General features: G+C 38.7%; 2 protein-coding genes across 2 annotated transcripts in view; both read right to left on the bottom strand.

The window, feature by feature from the left end:
- Ten-a (Teneurin-a transmembrane protein) overlaps nucleotides 1-20,838 on the bottom strand; it is a 426,087-nt gene that overhangs the window by 364,568 nt on the left and 40,681 nt on the right. The window lies entirely within an intron of this gene.
- LOC105433491 (juvenile hormone esterase) lies at nucleotides 5,730-13,598 on the bottom strand. The gene is made up of 9 exons (XM_011648839.2): nucleotides 8,275-13,598; nucleotides 7,789-8,077; nucleotides 7,478-7,663; nucleotides 7,177-7,379; nucleotides 6,875-7,043; nucleotides 6,631-6,797; nucleotides 6,386-6,530; nucleotides 6,136-6,268; nucleotides 5,730-6,049 (listed from the first exon to the last, which is right to left on the bottom strand). The coding sequence occupies exons 1-9, from the start codon at nucleotides 8,464-8,466 to the stop codon at nucleotides 5,887-5,889; spliced, it is 1,647 nt and encodes a 548-aa protein (XP_011647141.2). The 5' UTR covers nucleotides 8,467-13,598; the 3' UTR covers nucleotides 5,730-5,886.

Genomic DNA, 20,838 nt, shown 5'->3' with positions numbered 1-20,838 from the left:
CTCCAGCTATTAATCATCCTTGCTTCACTGAACCATATCGCGTGATAGTCTGTAAAATCTTAGTTAACATTTAATGTTAAGCTAAGTACAGCGTCGTATTTAAATTCAAAAAACGCTTATGATACAGATGATACAACATCTTCATAAATACATGAATTATTTCAATAATTAAAATTTTAATTAATATAATTCAGTCTGATTTATCGTAATAATAGGTTGCATAATCAATTAGGATGCACATTACGAAATAGATTAGTGATTTGAGTTTCCTTAAGAATAAAAATTTGCTTCATCGTTTACTTTGTCATCTCTAATCAAATTATGTTTAATTGCATTTTTAAAAAACACTTTTTAAAAATATTTATTTATAGAATTTTACAAACGTCAAACATCATTTTTTTTATTTTAAATAAATTTTTAAAATTCCATTTATTTGTGTAGACAATTGAATTATTACTATTAATAATTTAATATTAATTATAGCTACAAGTTTTACGCGTACACATTTTACAAAGATTACATTTATACGCAGAAAACAATGCTACATTTTAACAATTGATCTGTAAAATTCTTCAATGTCGACTTGGCTGCTATTGGTACACGCATCAGTTATTGTATCACGACCAGGACAAGGACGCGTCCTAGTTTTAGCAAGACATCTAAACTGGTGAACAAGGACAGCATTATAAAAAGTGAATACTCTATTATTTTATCATTGGCTCTATTGATCAAAGTAAAGGTCATTGTCACAAGAAAGAAATTATCGTTTGTGAAGGGACTCATTGTTCGATATTCGAAAATGAGGTCATTCCTTTCAATAGCTAATAATAACTACGTATAACGTTTTCCATTCTTTACTCTTACACGTTACGTTAATATCATAATCATTATAAGGCTATTTTTATAAAGCGAATAATCGCTTTGTTACATAGATTTACGCATTTCAATCATTTCGTACGTATACACAATTACGGCAATTTTCATTGGAAATTTACAATGAGCAGCAATCATTATTTATAATTTATTTAATTAATAATTTATTTGTACTTAAGCCCTCTATATTTAAAATACGAGAGAAAACGATTATCTTAGTGCGATGATATGTAATCTGGTAATTAACTCGGTACTATCCAATATCCGGGACGCGATATAAACGAGCGACGTGACGGCAAATCGAAAATTGTTACCAAAACTATATGTGACATATAACGTAGAGCGGGCGACAACATATTGTATCGAGCGACGCTGAGAATCACGCTTGATTTGACGCGGTCCAGCGTCCCGATGGATCGATAGTGGGGTAATCTACCTGGACACACAAGGATCGGGACCTTTACAGATCCAATTAACAAACAAACCAATTTAATTAGCATTATCAATGCAATTTCCGTACTGGCATCGGAACTAATATTGGAGGCGACGGAGTCCGCCGATGTACGTATGTAATGTACACGATATTGGTTTGAGCGAGAGGCGACGACGAACGGACGGACCATGTAGTAATTCTGTAATATTGTGGGTGACGGTGGTTAGCCTTAGGGGATGGGCAAACAATGACATCCGACCAACGCGGCTCGATTGTTACGCCGCCACCATCGCGTCGGTGTTGCGAACGATAATGTAAATACATTATAGAATTATTTACTCGCGGCATTTTGCAAATTATATGTTACGCTCTGGAAATTTGCGGGAGAAAGAAGCAGAAATACGATTAACGTTGATAGACCATTAGTCGTAATTAAATGTCTTTGGACGCGTTTCGATTGTCATGTGAATCTTCTATAGGGAATAGATGAGAACGCGGATTTAACTGTTACGCGAAACTGCCACGTGTATAAATAATAAGAGATTAGAATGTGTTCTGTACACCGGGCCAGTTTACGTATCAATATAGAGTATAATGTTTATTAAAACGTTTATATAATATCTCATGTGAATTATATACTATCGTATCTACACAATATTATGATATTAGACAGATTTACGTAGAAATTTCATAAGTAATTGCAACATCCGCAGAAATTATTCAGTGAATGGTAAAATGGCTATTAACTTCTATCGAATACTTAATCAGTATTACTACGCGAATAATTTAAATATGGGCACATTTCCGACTAAACGGACAAGAGTGGTCGCGCGTTGGTCGAAAAAGCGAGCATCACAGAGAAATATATATATATATATATATATATATATATAAATAGAAATATATATATGTCACAAACAGTAAATCTCACCGCGTCCAAAATCAAGCCAGCGCTCATAATTATAGAAAATCGTTAAGCCGCCATTATTTATTGACCAAGTCGTTAATGGATCAATAGCATTTCATTTTTCTTATTTTACCACGCTGATGGTGATACGTAAACTGCCGGCATTAAAACGTGCGCGTGTCGCTTGCACATGTATTACCGGAAATGGGAGCGGTAGCCATAATGCAGTACAAACATTTGTGATGTTTTCATACTGTCCCTCATATTTGTCAGGAACTATCGTTAAGCGGCAATGTCTAACTCATTTACCGCGCATTAACCCTCACGAGGTTTCCCCGTAATGATCCACTAAGAGGATTCTGTTACTCTCGAAATATTGATTTCGGCATCTCGTTCTTTTAAAGATGAGATGTGTACGTTGTGAAAGCAGCATTATAATACTTAATTTCAAAGGAATCGGAAATACGAACATTGTTATACACCGCGGTTTGAATTTTGCGAAAATTTTAGATACCAAATTTCATTGAGGATATTCTATTTAAAGAATAGAATATCCTCAATGAAATTTGGTATCTAAAATTTTAGAATAGAATATAAAAATACGATTACCATATTATTTTTAACAACGAGAAATGCGCATGACATTACCGTCAATAAACTAATTTGGCTCGGTCGTTGCACGCGGTAATTCATTCATATTCAAAGGTTTGACTAAATTTTTTTTTCACTTAAACAAAAGAAGAGACCAGAACTGAGCCATTTTAATTTCCTTTTGGTCTGCAGATTTGTTACGGATTCCCTTTTGTTCGTTAGCTGCTTCTGTAATATTTCAGCGCACATTATTCTATATCCCCATTTCTATGTAAAACGCATCGGCTCATAATCATAGAAATAATTATTAGATATTACAAAGTGAATCGCTGCGCTATGTTATTTATAACAAAATTTGCATAGATTAACGTATTATTGAATAAATTATATTTCCGCCTCACTTGCGAGTCGCCAAATTCAGACTAGCGCGCGTTATCTTCACAGATTATGCATTCTCCTATGATATTGGATGAGGCCAAGAGCCGACGCTTAAATTGGGTCGACACGATCCGGGGATTTCAATATTCACACTGCGGTTAAAGATCGGGACTAATCCAAATGCGATCAGATGCATTACGGCGGAGAAATCGCCGTGCAGGCTAGGAACGTAAATGTTTGTCTGCACCGCACGTATACCGGGCCTTGCACGCGCCTTAAGCGTCGAAAAGGGTGAATGTCTGAGAGCGTAGTAACTAATACATAATCCCGTTGGCGTTGCCCGATCACACGAAGGGAATAAACTCGTAACCGATTAAGTCCCGATTAAATTGCTCACGATAAAATTGGACGCGCCCAATTGAATGAGGACCAGCAGTTACATGATTGACGCGAATTACGTCGTTCGAGTGTCATTAAAAATACGCGCAATTATCGTCGTAATGACGGCGTAGCGCTGATAACTCTTCTCGGGTGATTCCGCCATCAGGTCGCCCAGTTCTGAAGTTCACCCTTGTTGGCGCGGCTGGCAGTTCACAACTTCGCGTTTCCAAATTGCAAACCATCGTAAATAAGCACGCTTATCTCGTCAAGTGTCGTCGCCAAACTCAGTACGCTTCGCATTTCTGTGCGAATTATGGCATCGTCAAACCGAGTTTGTCCGCTTGTTAAGACGGGCATAACGGCTCGGGTGGCGCCGTATCGCGAATACCAAGCCCGAGTACTAAGGATAATGGGTTCGCGGGAACTTTGTGTGTCGCTAAATAGAGTAGATTAAGATATTGACGAACGTTACAAACGACATATTTAAGTCGTTTCTCGTTGCACGTTATCCGCGCGCTCTTTACATTTATACCGCGTCGCTTCGCCTTCCGCGAGGCGTCAAGACGCGTTAGCAGGAAACACGAGTGAAATTTCCTCTCGCAAAACGCGAGCAAATACGTTTCTTCGCCGTCATACAGACGAGATATTAAGTTGTTGAGACGAAAGTTGAGAGCTTTATAGAACCTGTAAGACTCATCAATTTCCCGGTATTTCCGATCGGTCAATCCTGCAGAGACAGCAACATCATTGCGCTGCAATCCCATTGACGGTGAAGAATGAAAACTCCGTTTAACAATATCGCTTATTCAGGCGCGTCGGCACCGGTGCAGACTTTCTTCGCCCGTGGACGAGATGATCGATTGCATTCGCGCGCACAGGTCCCGCAGTCAAAACTGCACCCGCGCTCCGACGATCAATATACCGTGGCCCCGTGTGTCTCGCGTTCCGCATGACTTCCCGTGTACTTGAAAACAACACCGCGTGTTAAAGTTTGCGATGCAGCGAGCGATGAGCCGCGCGATGCCACCTGCGCTCGCGCTTTTGATTACGTCACAAAGCGAAATAATAGTCTGGCCGGTATCAAGGTTACCAGTTTCAGCGACACACATCAAGAGCATACTTGGCGAAATCGGCACACGGTACACGTTTGCCTCTCTTTTGCATCCATTGCATCGGTACTCCATTCATTTCGTCGCGCCGCGCGTCGCCCCGGCCCGGCCGTACTTCGTATACTCGAACAAAAGTTCTCGCTTATTCGTTCGCCGAAACAAACGCGTAATTTCGTTAGAGAACTCACTGCGACGGCGGTCCCGCCTCGTTATACGAAAACTTTCCGCGGTCCTGAAAAGGATATGAAAAAGGATATAGGCGGCGCGGAACAGCGCCGAGCAACAGCTGCAACGACGCGGCCCGCTCGCCGCAATAATTTCCATTTCGCGCGATTATTCGCGAATTGTTCACGGTACACCGCGACCGCGCGCGCACGATAACGACAAAAGAGTTTCTTGCCAGTGGCGGCTGCGGCCCTATTTGTTACCATTTGCCTCGTAACGCTCTGACAAGGCATAAATTTTCCTTTCATCCGATACGTCAGTTAGCGGATCGCTAGGCGCGCACGGTAACGCGTGCGAGGCCGTGCGTGCGTGACTAACCACGCCACCAGATATATCTCGGTTTCCGCGAGGAAAGATACGAGCATGTGGTATGTATGTGAGAGAGAGAGAGAGAGAGAGAGAGAGAGAGAGAGAGAGAGAGAAGGAGGGAAAGAGCGAGCGAAAGAGAGACAGAGAGGCAGCAGGTTACAACAAATTGCCAATCTCAACCACGGTAACCAACTGCTAAGAGTTTACTCGAGTCGCATCAACATTCCTTCCCGCAACAATTTCGCTATTTCAACTACCGACCCGATGTTTCTTTTTCAGCGCACTCGCACTTGCTGCGAAAACATAGCGGCAGCAGACGCATAACTGCGTAATATAAAATGGAACAACCGTGATGATCAAAAATCTGTCATGGATGGCAACTCATCATATATCGACAGCCATTGATATCAAGCTAAAAACTTTAATTGCTGACTAATTGGGATGTTTTATAATTCAGCAGAGGCTTTATCGATTGGTTTTTCGGTGTCTCTCTTCGAGAGCAACGAAGCGTTTTACTACCAAATTTCAGTTGAGATTTTATTTGAATATAGGTTTTGCTTTTTTTATAATATTGCACATTTAGCTCGTTACATTATAATATATGAATAATTATATATTGTTATTTGCCAGGTGCGAAGTTCGATATAACATATACATTCCGTAACATAATGCATTTTTTCTTAATCGAGAACGTTTTTATACAAGTTCCTCCAAAAATCAGCTCTATCTCTCAAGAAGCCTTTCTCCATTTGTAACTCTTGATTAATATTCATATAATTATCTTCCTCACCTCTGGGTTCCCAATTCACGTTTACATACTCATTCATGTTTGACGTAGGATTGCTGAAAATATCACCTTTAGTTTTTTGTTTCATATTTACCGTTATGTTGATTTAATTATAGAATTATTAGAAATTGTTCAGGCATACCCATCTTTTGCAAAATTCGCCAATAACGTCGTATAAATGCGCACCATCTTTTCCGCAGGAGAATCTGGTTGCGGCACATTTTTCAATGCATCCGAATAGAATTCATAAGTCAAATCGTCACCATGGGCAACACCTAGTTAGAAATTATGAACGAATAAGTCAATGAAGATATAACATCGTGTTTTCTTTTTCCATAATAAGTTAAAAGCGAATATGAATTTCCTATGGGAATTTACTACTCGTAACTCACCTTCTTCCACTTGTACCAAAGATTTTATCATACCGAACGGGGCTTCGTAAGAGAATATATACTGGTAAATTGGAGACGAAATTCTGGAGCTTAATACCTCTAAACTGAGTGCGATCCCAGCGTCAAACATGACGTCGTCCAACATCTAAAATGCACAAACAGCTTTAATATGCACATCGTTAAATTTATGCGCCGCTTACACAAAGTTTCACGATAGCGAGACGATATTAACGTTAAGTACTCACCATCATGAACTCTTTCGTGGTTTCCGTGGAGATCAACTTATCCCCAAAGTAGTAACTCTTCAGGCTTTCACCTAATTCGTTCTTATGCCCGGCATCGGTTATGTTTAAATCGTTCGGCAGAAAGTTCTCAAAGTGCTCATTTATTTGATCAATATTGCCGAGCATCACTGAAAACAAATGTTTTAATATCGTTTACATGACACCGAACATATAACTTCCATGTAATGTTGTATCAATAAGTTACTTTGCACATAGAAGGAGGACTCGTTAGCTGTATATCCAGCCATAACAGGCACATCGGCAATTTTTCCGGATTTTAAAAGCGTCCAAGGATCAGCAGGCAAAAAGATCTCTTGTCCTATATCAGCTTCGACCGATGGAATAAATGCTTCAGCTCGGCCGTTCATAGCACTCTGCAGTGAGGCAATGAAAATGATTATCGGTTCAATATTATCTGCATAAATACGTATATAAATTTCAGCCAACCTTAAACCTTAGTACTTTTTCCCTTTTGTAAAAAAAAAATACATTCAATTAATATAATACCTGTTTAAGGAACGGCAAATCGTCGCTAGCCGCGATTAATTCTTTCGGAGTAAATTCCGCGAGCCTGGCAACCAATTCAGCAGAATCACTAGTTTCAATATCGAGTTTCTCGCCCAATTTGAAGGCTACCTCTCTAGCATCATAAGCTATCGCCCATGTATTCACCGCGCTTCCGCTCTGCGCGATGACTTTATTAAATAAACCTGTGGTGCGATAAACCATGTCGTACAGATTTTATATGAAAGTGGCAAAAGCTCTTATTTATTTTTTTATCGAATAATCAAATAATCATGTATCTCACCATTCGACATGGGTGACATCATGTGAAACTGGACGGAACTTCCGCCTGCATCTTCGCCAAAAATCGTAATTCGGTTGGGACAGCCGCCGAAATAATGTATGTTGTCCTTGACCCACTTTAGCGCCATTACCTGATCCTTTAGACCAGCGTTGCCAGGCGCACTCTTGTCACCAGTATTTAAAAATCCTACAATAATGATGATCCTCCGATAATAATTTAGTGATTAACGTTAAATTTTAGCCTAGGAATCAATCATTAAATGGAGTGTCTTATAATAATAAAGATGTGATAATCGAAGAAATATTACTTACCAATTACTCCTAATCTATAATTAAGCGTCACGAGAATAACATCTTGCTCAATTAAAAAGTCAGGACCAAAGAATACGTCGTCTCCGAGACCATGATTGAAATTACCACCATGGAACCATACCATAACAGCTTTACAAGCTTCTTTGTTCAATTCCGGAGTGTATACGTTAAGATAAAGACAATCTTCTTCGCCAACGATGTCTTGTTGTATCATACAGAAGAAAGGACAAGCCGAGCGATGATAGGTTGCGTCGTACGTGCCTTCCCAAGATTCGGCTGGTTCTGACATCTTAAAAATAAAAGGGCTCATAATATTAATTTATTGCTCTCCTAGTTCTTCAATTACAAAATTTACATTTTAAATATAAAATAATTTACAAAAATAGATATATATATATGTGTGTGTGTGTGTGTGTGTGTGTGTGTGTGTGTGTGTGTGTGTGTGTGTGTGTGTAATGCATGTCTATATTTACATCATCAACTTACCTCGAATTTATTAAGACCAACATTAGGTTTTGCATAGGGTATTCCTTTAAAACTATAGTACGCCTTATTCTGCATTACAGTACTAGTCTTTAAACCCTTTAGAAACCCTTGAGGAATTTCCAATTGAACATCCTGTTCGGCCTTGGTCCACACGACCACAAACACACAAAACACAAACTTGCTAGACCACATTTTAACTCTGTGAAAAGTTTACGTCGTTGTACCACCTTTTATAGCTTCCGAAAACATGTTGACGATCAAAAGAGTAGATTATAACGGACTATTTACGCAATTACTACTCAGGGAATATAATAGCGCGAACAGGTTACCCGTAGAGCAATTTACGAGATGCCTCCATAATCTCGCGTGTCAACTATAACCGCGCAACATTGGATTTTCAGATAGAATTGTTAGGTCGGATTTCCTCAGTTTATCTTTAGCCTCGATACATAATCTTCATTAGAGGTTCATAATGTGCTTCCTGAAATTTATTGTAATCCACAATAAGGTATGTTATACAAACTGCGTAGCTTTTCAAGAACCATGAACAAAAGAGATAAATTGCTCTTTATTATCATCTTCTGCAATATGCATAAATATGATATAGAATTAATAAATATTTTATCCATCATCTTATCGATATATTCTTATATCAGTGATAAACATAATTTTAAAGTAGCTGCCTATTGCAGCTGTTCAATCTTTGTTAAACGATATAACATGAGCACGCTAAGCTTTTAAGGCTTAGAAGAATATTTACTGATAAATATTGTTAACCATACTCTGTGAATCGTAAACTAGTAAAATTGAAATTTTCTGATGTTTCTGATGTATCTCTTAAATGTAAAGGCAAAATTCAATCTGAAATCTCTGTTTAAAAGTTATTTATAGAAGATATTTAACATCAACAAAAAATATTGTTAGAAGATATAATTTTACAATAATGAATAATAATTTTATGTAGTTAGTTTTAGACATAGTTAATTGTTTCAACTTTCTATTAACGTTACATAATAATATTATGCTTGACTATATCAGAGATGCTGGTAAATTCGCAACGCTATTGCTTTGGCGAAAAATTTCAAGTAGAATTTTGAAGCGAAGCGCATAAAGTGCACTCGGAATGAATAAATTTCTATAATTTACTTTTACATTCGCGCAAATAGAAAAGCAGATGTAAAGAGAAGAAATGAGGCGAGCACAGCTGCACAAACTAAGTAGAATGAATTTGAATGGTATGCCATAATGATTAAGGCCATGTACTTGATGTGAACTTTACGGGTTAAGCGGTAATTAAGGTCGAGTTAAAAGAAAATTACTTTGAATTTCTTCAATATTTACAAAATTACATTAAGAAAAGTGTGTGTTTTATGATATAATTAAAATTCGCTGCGACAAATATTTCATAATCACATTGAAGAGTATCGCTTTATTAGATTAATTTTAAAATAAAAAAGGCATTTTCTTACATTTAAAAAAATTTAATAACATCAACATTTATTAGTAGCATTATTTTAATATTTAATCATGTTTAACAAAATTTTTTAGCTTACGATGAAACATTTGAGAACGCCATCGACGTACACAATGCAATTGAAAAAATATGAAATCGAAGTAAATCTTGTGCACGTGATTTTCCGCTTTAACGAACGATCCGACGGCTTCTGACAATCTGTTCGCCGTGCTTGGGAGAAGGAAGATACGTTCCGTGAGCAATTGCAGCCGTCCACCCAACGTTCCCCCGAGTGAGTTTCAGTCTGTTTCGAGCGTGCCATCGAATTTTTCAAACTTCAACGTGATTTTCCATGAGGAGTTTCCTCGCCGGCGGCGACGATTCTCTTGAAAACGACGTTACTCTCGTCATAAATGCGGCATGGCACTCAGACCAAACTTATGCAAAGCAGTCGATAGGTACACACTCGATTCACGTCGCAACAATCCGCAGTTTCCCTTTGGCGATTTCGGCAGTGTACTTCTTCCGTTAAATAAAGTAGATCTTTAGAAGATCACGTTTATATATTGGCCGATCCGAGAAAAGAGGGTATAGAAATAAATTAGTTTGCATATTCAAACGAAGTGGATCTATGCAGTAAAGAAGGACAAGCCGGTCGATAAGCAGTTTTATACAATGGCAAGGAACACGCTTCCAACTTTTTTCCTAAATAGAATATCCGCTTACACCAAGCTGCTTTCAACGGTTGCCGCTAGGGAAAAGACAAAAGGATAGACATGGGACACTTGTGCGAAATATGACCACTTTGTCCACGCCCCGGCATCGACGGCTCTCACTTCTACGCGTTTTCTACCCGAGAAACTTACGGTCCAGTTTCACGTTTCAAAGCAACTTTCAAGTCGAATTTTAATCAACATGCTAATTTTCAAGAAACGAGCGACGTGTGAAAGCAGCAATTTGAGGCGAACGTTAACATCAGCATCCGCCTCAAGTCGCCCAATTTAAAGTCTGCAAATGTAACAAGAACTTAAGGCATACCTCCGCTTTATTTTTTTTTTTTTTTTTACGTATATAACAGGATGAAAAGTTATATAACAACGGCAAATCTTTTTCTTACTGTTGGCGCCACTTCAAAAAGTGCATTACTCGTTTCTTAATGAAATCCCGCGAGTATACGTAAAAAAGGATTTTATCGCGATGTTTTTGTAACTTTGTTTAACATTTCACGCGCAAGTAATTGAGCAAGCAACTTGTGGGGAAACATAATAAAAATTTTTCACCGCAGTATGCAAAATGCAAAAGGCCGAGTGCTCAATCGTGCATACGCGGTCGCGCAGTTTGCGAAACGTATCGCGGCAGTAATAAAAGAGACCCGCACGAATTTATAAACGGGCGGGAGCCAGTCGTGAGCCGTTTAGCTGGTCGTTGTTTGCTCGAATTACGGGCCATTGACCGGAAGAATTTCGGATAATATGAAAACAACGCGACAATCGGGCGACCAGGCGGCAAACACCGTTGCACGAACGAAATGAAACGCGGATGAATATTTTTTTTTGCGCCGTTGCCCGCACCCTCTGTCACAGGGCGCGCCATCGTCATCGCCGATCCTCCCCGATGCGACGGCTCCGGTGAGCTCGAACGTACACGGCAGACGGAGCACGCGCGAATTTGACACTTTTCCGTCGTAACGAAAAGCGTGCCGAGAGCATATTTCCACGTTTTTTCCTCCTACGGCCGAATCAACGGCTCCCTGCCGTCACTCAGACGCGCCGCCATTCCTCTCTGCTTTTCACTTCGTTTTAACAATTCGTTCTTTCGCAGCTCTTTCGTCGCACTTGTCGTCTAGCGCTCTATCTCTTCCGCGTCCGCTTTTCTATCCGTTTCCGTCTGTTTCACTCCACCTACTCAACAAATTTTAACTTCTCTTTCTCTCAATGTCCATTTGTCCCTTCTGGTCACCTCCGTCCCTTGCTCTTTCGCACTGTCATCCCCGCGTTTCGTGCATTTCGTTCACTCGCAAACAATGCTGCGGCCGACCTGGTGCCTACGCGCTGTTTTCGCTGAATAAATTTAATTTAAATTTTCCTGCCGTTTGGAACGTTTATTAAGTAAATATATCACATGAAGGGGGAGGAGGGGAGAGCGAGGCAGAACATTGTGCACACTGATATTTTCCGCGGGACTTGCATCACCAAAGCCGCGAGCACGTATTGCATCCCGCCATTGGATTGCCGCATTGGATGCGTGCATGTGTTCATGATGCGGAATAGCTGGCGAAACGCGATTCTCCATGTTTACGGGATTAATTTATTAAGTTTCGCGCGTGAACCCTTTTACCTACCATTTCACCGCCCCTAGTCGAGACTCGTATGGTATGCGAATTGGAAAATGTAGTTTCGTGGGAATTATATTAAAGCATAAACTGTTCCCAACAAAATGCAACGCGATATACGGCATATAAATTTTAAGGTTCAGAAATCGCGGACAAGCTGAAATTAAACTGCTCTCGTATATCAATACGCGTGTCATGTTGTTCGTAATAATATATACAGAATAATTATTGAAAAGAGAAATCTTGTTGGGGCGGAGAGTAGCCTTGCTCATGCAAGATGTCGAGTTGTATGGACAAGCGTGTTATAAAAGCGAATTTCCATCGCATAAAATACATGTAAATACACGTCAGGTTATGCAATATAATACTGCTATTAAATCGTTGGATTGAACAGCTTCTGGTATCGGTGTAAAGAACGAGGCAGGTAGGAAATAAAGCGGAATGATAATGGAAAGAAGACTACGGTATCATATTCGCGGCCATTAGGAAGCAATTACTCGAGCACAAGTTATCTTTTATCCACCCTGATTCACATACAGATCGCTGCTTGCAAAGAAAGGATTATACGTAATATGTTTCCTTGATCGCAGCAAGAATGAATTCAACATCACGCGTAATCATCTCTTCAAAATACTAAATTTATATTTGTCTTTACATTCTGCATATATATATATATATATATCTATTTAGAACTTAAAATAAATTTTTTATCTTATATCAAAATTATCGAACGAATACACTTTTTACTCGTACTCGTAATAAGATAAAACATAGAAGATATATAAATTTATATTAATTAAAATGCAATTATGTATCTCAGGTAGATATTTATTTTTCTTTAAAAATCATTTTTCAGCTATGGCAAAATGTTATATTTATTTGTGCGCTTTTTTGCGTCATCCTGTCATCATTCGGATATGTTTTGTTTGTCTTCTACAAAAATTTTAACATCAGCGTTAAGAGTGACACATCGTATATCATATTGCTTTAACTAAAATGGACTAATCACTTTTTTGCAATAACACCAGTTCTACAATAAAATAAATTTATTGACATGTGTAATTTTACTTAATTATCTCTTAAAAAAGATATTAAACTTAATTAAACTAAACTTATTAAACTAAAGATGTTGAAAAAAGAGAAAAAGAAATACGTAGATATTATCGGACAAAGGACATTATCGCAATAAAAGGAATTGCCTCGTCACCCATGGCGCCGAGTAGACAATGAAGGTGAAATAGAAACATGGTCTGCTTGTATCGTCAGCTGAAACTAAACCATCGCGCAGCAAATCTTTAACCGCGATGAGAGTAAAACATTCCTTTACGGCCAAGTCTTTTGATTTGAATAGTAAGAGCGATTTTCCGTGCGAGAGGCTTGAAATGTAAAAGCCAACCGTTCATGGCTGCCGGTGTGACGCAAAAGAAAGTGGCGAATAAAGAATCTAGAGAGAAAGGGAAGAAACGAAAAGGCACCAGAAGGGTGTTAGATATCGCTACTTCGAATAGTGAGAAGAAGACGAGAGAGAGAGAGAAAGAGAGAGAGAGAGAGAGAGAGAGAGAGAGAGAAGGAGTAACATAATTGCTTTTGCAAAGGAGGTCACAAATTCACAGTCGGTCAGTACGGCTGAAAGCGTCCTTTCGAGCGTAAGATTTTTAATACGAAGCAGAGTGTCAGCTTCTGATTTTGAAAGCGTCAAAGATCTCGTCTCTCGAGTTCAGCCTTGCGTATTCCATCCCTTTCGGTTTTTCTTTCTCATGCGCTCCTGCGGCGCACGCCTTGTTGGCGTTACGCGGGCCCCAAACCTCTGGTTGAATATCGATTATCGATATTTATTGCCATGCGGTCAGCATGCATCGCCTATATATCCGACATTAAACGATCAAACAGCACGATGTACGATTTTCGGAGCCAGTTAGATATCGTCGAGTGCATCACCAATGATTGGAAGATGATTTTCACGTACTGATACCTAAGCTAATGGCGCTAAGGTCGGCTCCGAACAATACGTTGATACGATGGCATGATACCGTTTCGCTGATGTTGCTTCCTCAGCAACGTTGATATCTGCTTCGCTTTGCATTTGGCAGTAATAACGTCACGATGGTGTCACAACGGGATTTCATGTCACACATGCCCGTTAGAACGGACACCGTATTCGTACTTGTATCGAAACTGATGCGAAAGGTATGGCCTTTATAGAGATGGAATATCTATCGCATTATGAAAGAATTGAAGAGAACCCAGAGATAGCGTAGATAAGCGCGAATGGAGAGGTGTCATAATCTTTAACATTGCCATCGGCTGATTATGGAACTTTTGACGTCGCTCGGGGCGACGTTGCGCTTCTTTACGAGAGGGGCCGACTAGAGATGGCGGAAGCAAGAAGTTTATACGCAAAATTTCACAGTAATGGGACGCATTTTTTATCAAAATATCATAGTCTCGGTTATTTCTGCTCCACCCGCCCTGTATCTGATGTCAAACAACGAGATATGAATGTTTACGACGCGGCTTCTCGAAAGAACCGTAATTTACTGGTTGCATTTTGTAAGACGTCGTGCTCCGCGGCTGGAAACCGTCTAAAACCGTATGTCTTATGTGCCGTATTCTTCTTGCTCGTAAATGCAGACCGTCCCAGCGGCATCGCCCTTCCCTTCCTCCGGGCTGTCACGGGAAACGTTTTGTCTAGCTATCGAATAATACGCGCGAAATGTGCCGAACATAATACCCGTGTAACGCAAACATTACGTTTACGAGAAAGTTTAGAGAAGAGAGATGCGAAAAAGGTGATCGGCGCTCCATTCAATTTCAAGTTGTCTGTTCGCTCCAAGAGTTCGTTTTATCATCGTACGGCATGATTTTTACTCGTATCTAAGAAGGAGAAAGAATTCGCGAGGGAGCTTCGTGCCTGTTACTTGTAAAGTTTTAACTTGATTTCCTGGGCAGTTTCTTGATGTCTAATGGGCGAGTTTCAAACTCAGTAATCACAATTGCATTACTTAATCGATATAAATTGATTCCCACTTCAATATGTCATTTTCGAAGAAACCGATGCGGAAGCGAGAGGGAAAAAGTAGAGGATGGAAACTTAAACCAAGTAAGTTTAAAGGGGTGTGAAGTTTGTAAACCCTGTAATAAAAGACGATATAAGTTTATAAAAACAATATTGTACGTACGCTAAACGTTTACAAAAAACGCGCGTAAAATGTCGCATATGCGTTGAATTATTAAATAATACATAATAATGCTGTGTAATTATAATATTATTACTCACGTTATTTTACAAAATGTTTGAGAAACAGTTATTTCAAATATTTTTTTATGATAATTAGAAAAGTAATGAAAAAGAAAGGAAGAAAGAGAAAAGAGAGAATTTTACCTTCCTCAACAGATATATAAACAAGCAATACCGCGGAAATATTACAAGAAATGAAGAAAAATTTATAAGAAAATTTTTAAATATTTTATAATAATAAATTTTTAAATTTATGTAAAATAGAATAAAACTATTCATAATCAAAAATATCAAGATATATAATACATCATTTTTATTATTTAAATTATCAATAAGATATATTTCAGAATTTTCCTTAGAATCATTTTGAATTTTCATTAATAATAAATACTTAAACACATATTTTAGTTTATATTTATAATTTATATCATACATGACAATTTATGTAGAACATATAATCGACAAAAATTTTTCAATCAAAGAGAGAGAAAGATAAAGAAGTATATCACTCCGTACGATTTCATATGAAAGCGTAAAATTGCTGTCCAACACGAGGATATGACACAAACGGATCAGATTTACAAGTGAAATCCGTATCTCGAGATATCTTTTCCTGGCGACAGATAGATTCGTGGACGAAGAACGGTGCGCGCGAAAAATATACGCGACACCACGTAGGGAAAATAAATTAGGTTCCTTGGAAACGAATCCGGGAACTGAAGACAGAGTCAATTATCGAGGACCCCGCAGTTCTCGAGAGACTGTATCTTCATAGAATATTCTCAAATCTCGATGGAGGTCTTAGCTTTCGAACAAGCAGGATGATTCAAATATCATTTAAAAAAAAAAAACGTGCTAGTATAAGACTGATTTTATAATTATATTTAAATGTTATTCTAAGAATAAAAACTGAGAATTCTAATTAGACAATTTATTTTTGCATTTTTTAGGAACTGTGTCAGCTTATCATTTAAAACACGAGCGCTCCGCTTTAGTATTTCACTACATAGACAGATATGAAATTGGTCAAAAAATAATTTCGAGAACTACATTTCTATGAAAGATTGAAATTTAGGTCGCGTCTATCTGCTTGCATCCGATATGCTACGTTTGATTGTGGAGTCTCGTACAATTGTAACCAGAGACAATTGTGATGCGGTGTCAAAGTGACACAAGTACAAAAGGACAAGCGAGGTTGAGCTCCTATCTGTAGCAGGATTCTTGTACATGATATCATATTACAATCGTCTATTGATCTGTTCAACGGTACGGATTATTCTTTGCTTGAAACTAAAATATATAATAAGACAGTTTTAAAGAATCTCAAATAATTTTAGCGGACAAAATAAATATATTTTGTATGTCGTTTACTCATATACTCATTACTCATTTATTAGATAGACATCTTGTTTGTAGACGAGCTCGACGAGTGAGAAGTAACGCTAGTAAGCGACTAGAAATACGCTGAGATGAAATCCCGTTACAGCACGTGGACTTGACAGCTTCTTGTTCGTCTCGTCGTTATAAATTTAAGATGCATCCACATCTGTGCGAGCGGCGTGAGGAAGTAGGGCAGCAGTCGCCGTACCCCTTATCTGATTTTTGCGGGGGCAACGTCCATTTTATGCCCTCGTATTTTCCGCCTCGACGTGGTAATCAGAAAGATCTATAGTTACATCGCCACTGAAGTTCTATCCAACGTTATGTACGTCCCGCGATAAATAGACGGCCGAGGGCGGTTACACCATTACATCGAAATGAATTATCATCATGCCGACGTCCACGCTGCGCCCGCGGTTTATGTGTGTGTGTGTGTGTGTATCATGATCGCGCCGAATTGAAAAACAAATCACACGACGAGCTTAAGCGCCGCAAGCTTAAGCGAAAAACGCAAAGAAACAAGAGGAAGAAGAAGAGCTGAATCGATCGGGGAGAAATAGTCTCATCTCTCGTGAATGAAAAAATGTTTGTATTAAATCTCTTAGAATCCGTAGGCGGTTCGGAAATTAAAACTTTAAGCCGAGCTTACGTTTCTGACCAATCAATCACGAGGCGGCGAAGCGTAGCCTGAAATTTTGAGCCGCTTCGTCGTCGGGGAAGATTAAATGCTCGTTCAGGAGAAGTGCACACCCTCCTTTCAAGATCTCGTTCCGTCAGGTCAAGGAGAAATCTAATAAAGATCTACTCACGAATCTTTAGTCACTGAAATCGATCGAAAAGCCACCCATTTAATCTCACCGCTCTCGATACGCCGATATGCAAAAGAGATATCGTTGTAAGACGTATGCAAACTATATACCACACCGGTCAAGATTGCTTCGTTTGATGAATGAACCTCGCTCACGCTGTCGTGTGTGAATAAATGCTACGAGGATCATCCTCTTCACGTTGTTATCGGCTATCGCATTACCCGTTTTCAACCGCGATGAATCCCACAAGCAGATGTCGAGCCCGAAAGAACACGAAGAGCTCTGCGCGTAAGTAATTACGAGATGTGCACAGCGGAACCCTTTTCCAGATTCGTGCAACTCCTGGGACGTTAGAGGTGCACTTTTCGCAGAGATCGATCCCGTATCCTTACTCGTCTGCAACACGGAAACGCTTCTTCCCTGATAAATTTAATTTACATCGGGTTAACTTTGGAACAGACAGCGTACTCTAACTTTCCTCCAAGCGCAATTGACGATTATATCTAGTCGACGGGGATTCTCAGTTTTTCTCAAACAAACTTCGAAATTAAATAAAAGAAATAAACATATTAAGAAAGCCTATATATATAGAATTAAAAACTAATTTTCTTTGATATAATTTCCTACAAATTGGATTCGTACCAATTGGTACGCATTTAAAAAAGAAAAAAATCGCTCTAAAGTCTTCTGTTATCTGAGAAATTTTCTAATTCGTATAATTTGAATTAATCATTCATTTAATCGTTAATTACATTCTTACAAGTACAGCGTGCCGTAATAAGCGATACAATCTGCAAACAGGCAAAATTTTTCCACGGCGCGTGTACAAAATTTTTTTGATCAGTCACGTGAAGCTCACTTAACTTTCACCCCTAACGAGGTGAAAAGTACGTGGAAGCGCGCGTTAATTCAACTCCTATTCTTGCCGGATCTCGCCTGCCGCTTCCTCATTCGGGCGACAATTTTTCCGTTCGCATTAGCCTGCCGGAAAAAGCAATAACGTCTCTTTATCTCGACACCGCGAGAGCCGTGAACCATCTTCTCTACCGCGCGAATATTTTATTCCTTCTATTCTCGGGAGTCCCCGCAGTTTCCGTTTTCTTTACACTACTCGCTCCGAATATTCTTTTCTCCTATTTCGTTTACCGCATACGGTACTTTCGTGCTGGCTCTCTCGTACGCGTATTTTTCACATGCACGTGTGTACGCTATCAGAGTTGTACGTGACAGCGTTTACCATCGGGTCGGGTTTAAATCAATAATCCTGAAGACGGTGACATGAGACAGTTTGCTGGTGTAGTTAGCGAGGCAATGCAAGTTGGAAACGTCCACATCTAACCAAGGTAATTGCAACATTAAATTCAATTTGCCTACCGGCGCCCGTAAGATATGCTGTACGAAATTGCACGAGTTCTTGACAAAGTTGATTCTGTGACATCCGCATAAGAAGAGAAACAAGGAATTTATAATTATGTATTTATTCCATATATCAGAATTGTCACAAGTTTCAGTTGTGTGCTTTCAGTGCTTTCATGACTATAACATCAATATTAATTATCTCATGATGTAAAAGGCAACTTCCTCATAGGCACATTGACTTTAATTAATTGGAAAAAATTATTCTTATCTTTCTATTCTAGAAATATAGTTAACATAAAGCAATTCCGTGCATTAACGATAACACAATAACCATTGTCTCCCGCTTATTTTACAATAAATGGTATCAGTTGCTCAAATAAATAAACTCTTATACCAACTCTTATTTATCGTTATTTTTAGGACGTATTAAAATACGTTATAACGTTTGGCTGCTCAATTTCCTATTTAAACAAGATTAGTGCGCAATTATCGCTGGTCCCTATTGAATGTGCATATCTTAGTGTGCTTATGGCTTTTACCGGTCTCGAAAACAGGAAGCGTAAAGTTTTCATAATAACGCATCCTCTCCGTTAGATAGGGAGACCCAATTGCCACAGGATGCACACAGGGTCCGTCGGCACAAAGGTCCGCCTTTTTTCCTGCTTCAACCGCATCTACACGGAACAGCGAACGCTTATGCGAACCCTTACCCGCAGGGGAATAATTTTAGAAAAGATTTCCTCATTCAAAGGATGGGATAAACCATTTTAAACACTTTCCGTGAAACAAGAGAATAGAGAATGTTTCAGCTTTACGGCGAACGAGGGCCCGCCGGGCCTGAGATTAATCGAAACAGTAGCGAAACTGTATTCATTATGCAAAACTAAACGCAATATATTACGTTTAATCGCGACCGAATTCTTACCTTGTGTACCTTCCCCGAGCGTTACATTTCAAAGACTAGAGACCGCGCATGTGATACGCGTGTGTGCGTGCGAGCGAATGTATATGTCAAAAACAACTAGAAATTAGTCCAATTTCTTACCGGAACGCGTTTATCTTCTTTAGAAAACCATACATCTTTCTAAGTAGAACGGCGAAAAGTTTTGTGGAAAATCAGTATTCCCCCGAAAAAACGAAGAGCGTGAAATGTCAAGACATGTAAATTATAATTTCGTTTTGCATTTAAGTATATTGTAAAGTTTGGTTTTAATTACATGCATTGTCATTTACAGCGGACGTAACGCTGAAATACAACAGCGTCTTGTATACAATGTTGGATAATGAGTGTATAATGAAAACATATGCAAGGTATTAGTATATTCTTACGACATACTACAGTTACAGTATCGTGAGATATCATAATTAAATCTAAGTTTTCATATATTCCAATTATTTTTACTTTTTTATTTATGTAGAAATAAAATTCTACATTCCAGCGTGATAAAATAATTTATTTTGTTTGATAGAGAAACATATACCAAATATTCGTGAAACGAGGAAGCCTTGTTAATAAAATGTTTCTCGGAAAATGTGTCCAGGCCGGTTATTTTTGTGCAGGCATGCGTAAAATATTGCATTCACTTTTCAAAGCAGACTCTATATTGTTCCATATAGCAACGTATAAATGGGTAGCTACGATTACATAAAAATCGTTTGGTATGGTGTACACCTAGCTAATATACTCCACGTGGATTATTACTTTTATTTTCATCATTCGAGCACCCCCCTCGTCAATACTGATCCAAATGAACGAATTTTGCCGATATTAAATTTACGAGCTCTTTATTAAAACTTTTGATGACATATAAATTTAGTGTAATGAAATTGAATTTCACAAGCGAAGCATTATTGCTCTTGTGGATTTTGATATATACACATCATATCAAAAAGCATTCATTAAAGCGTACTTGTTAAACATATACGAAGTTTGATAATATCCTTTCTCATGTTCAGTAATTTTAATAATATAGCAAATACCGATATAGAACAA

Source organism: Pogonomyrmex barbatus, unplaced genomic scaffold (genome assembly GCF_055798465.1).
Source record: "Pogonomyrmex barbatus isolate J1 unplaced genomic scaffold, ASM5579846v1 scaffold10, whole genome shotgun sequence".
Classification (NCBI taxonomy): domain Eukaryota; kingdom Metazoa; phylum Arthropoda; class Insecta; order Hymenoptera; family Formicidae; genus Pogonomyrmex; species Pogonomyrmex barbatus.
The sequence above is the reverse complement of the archived record's forward strand: the minus strand, read 5'-3'. Positions and strand labels throughout refer to the sequence as shown.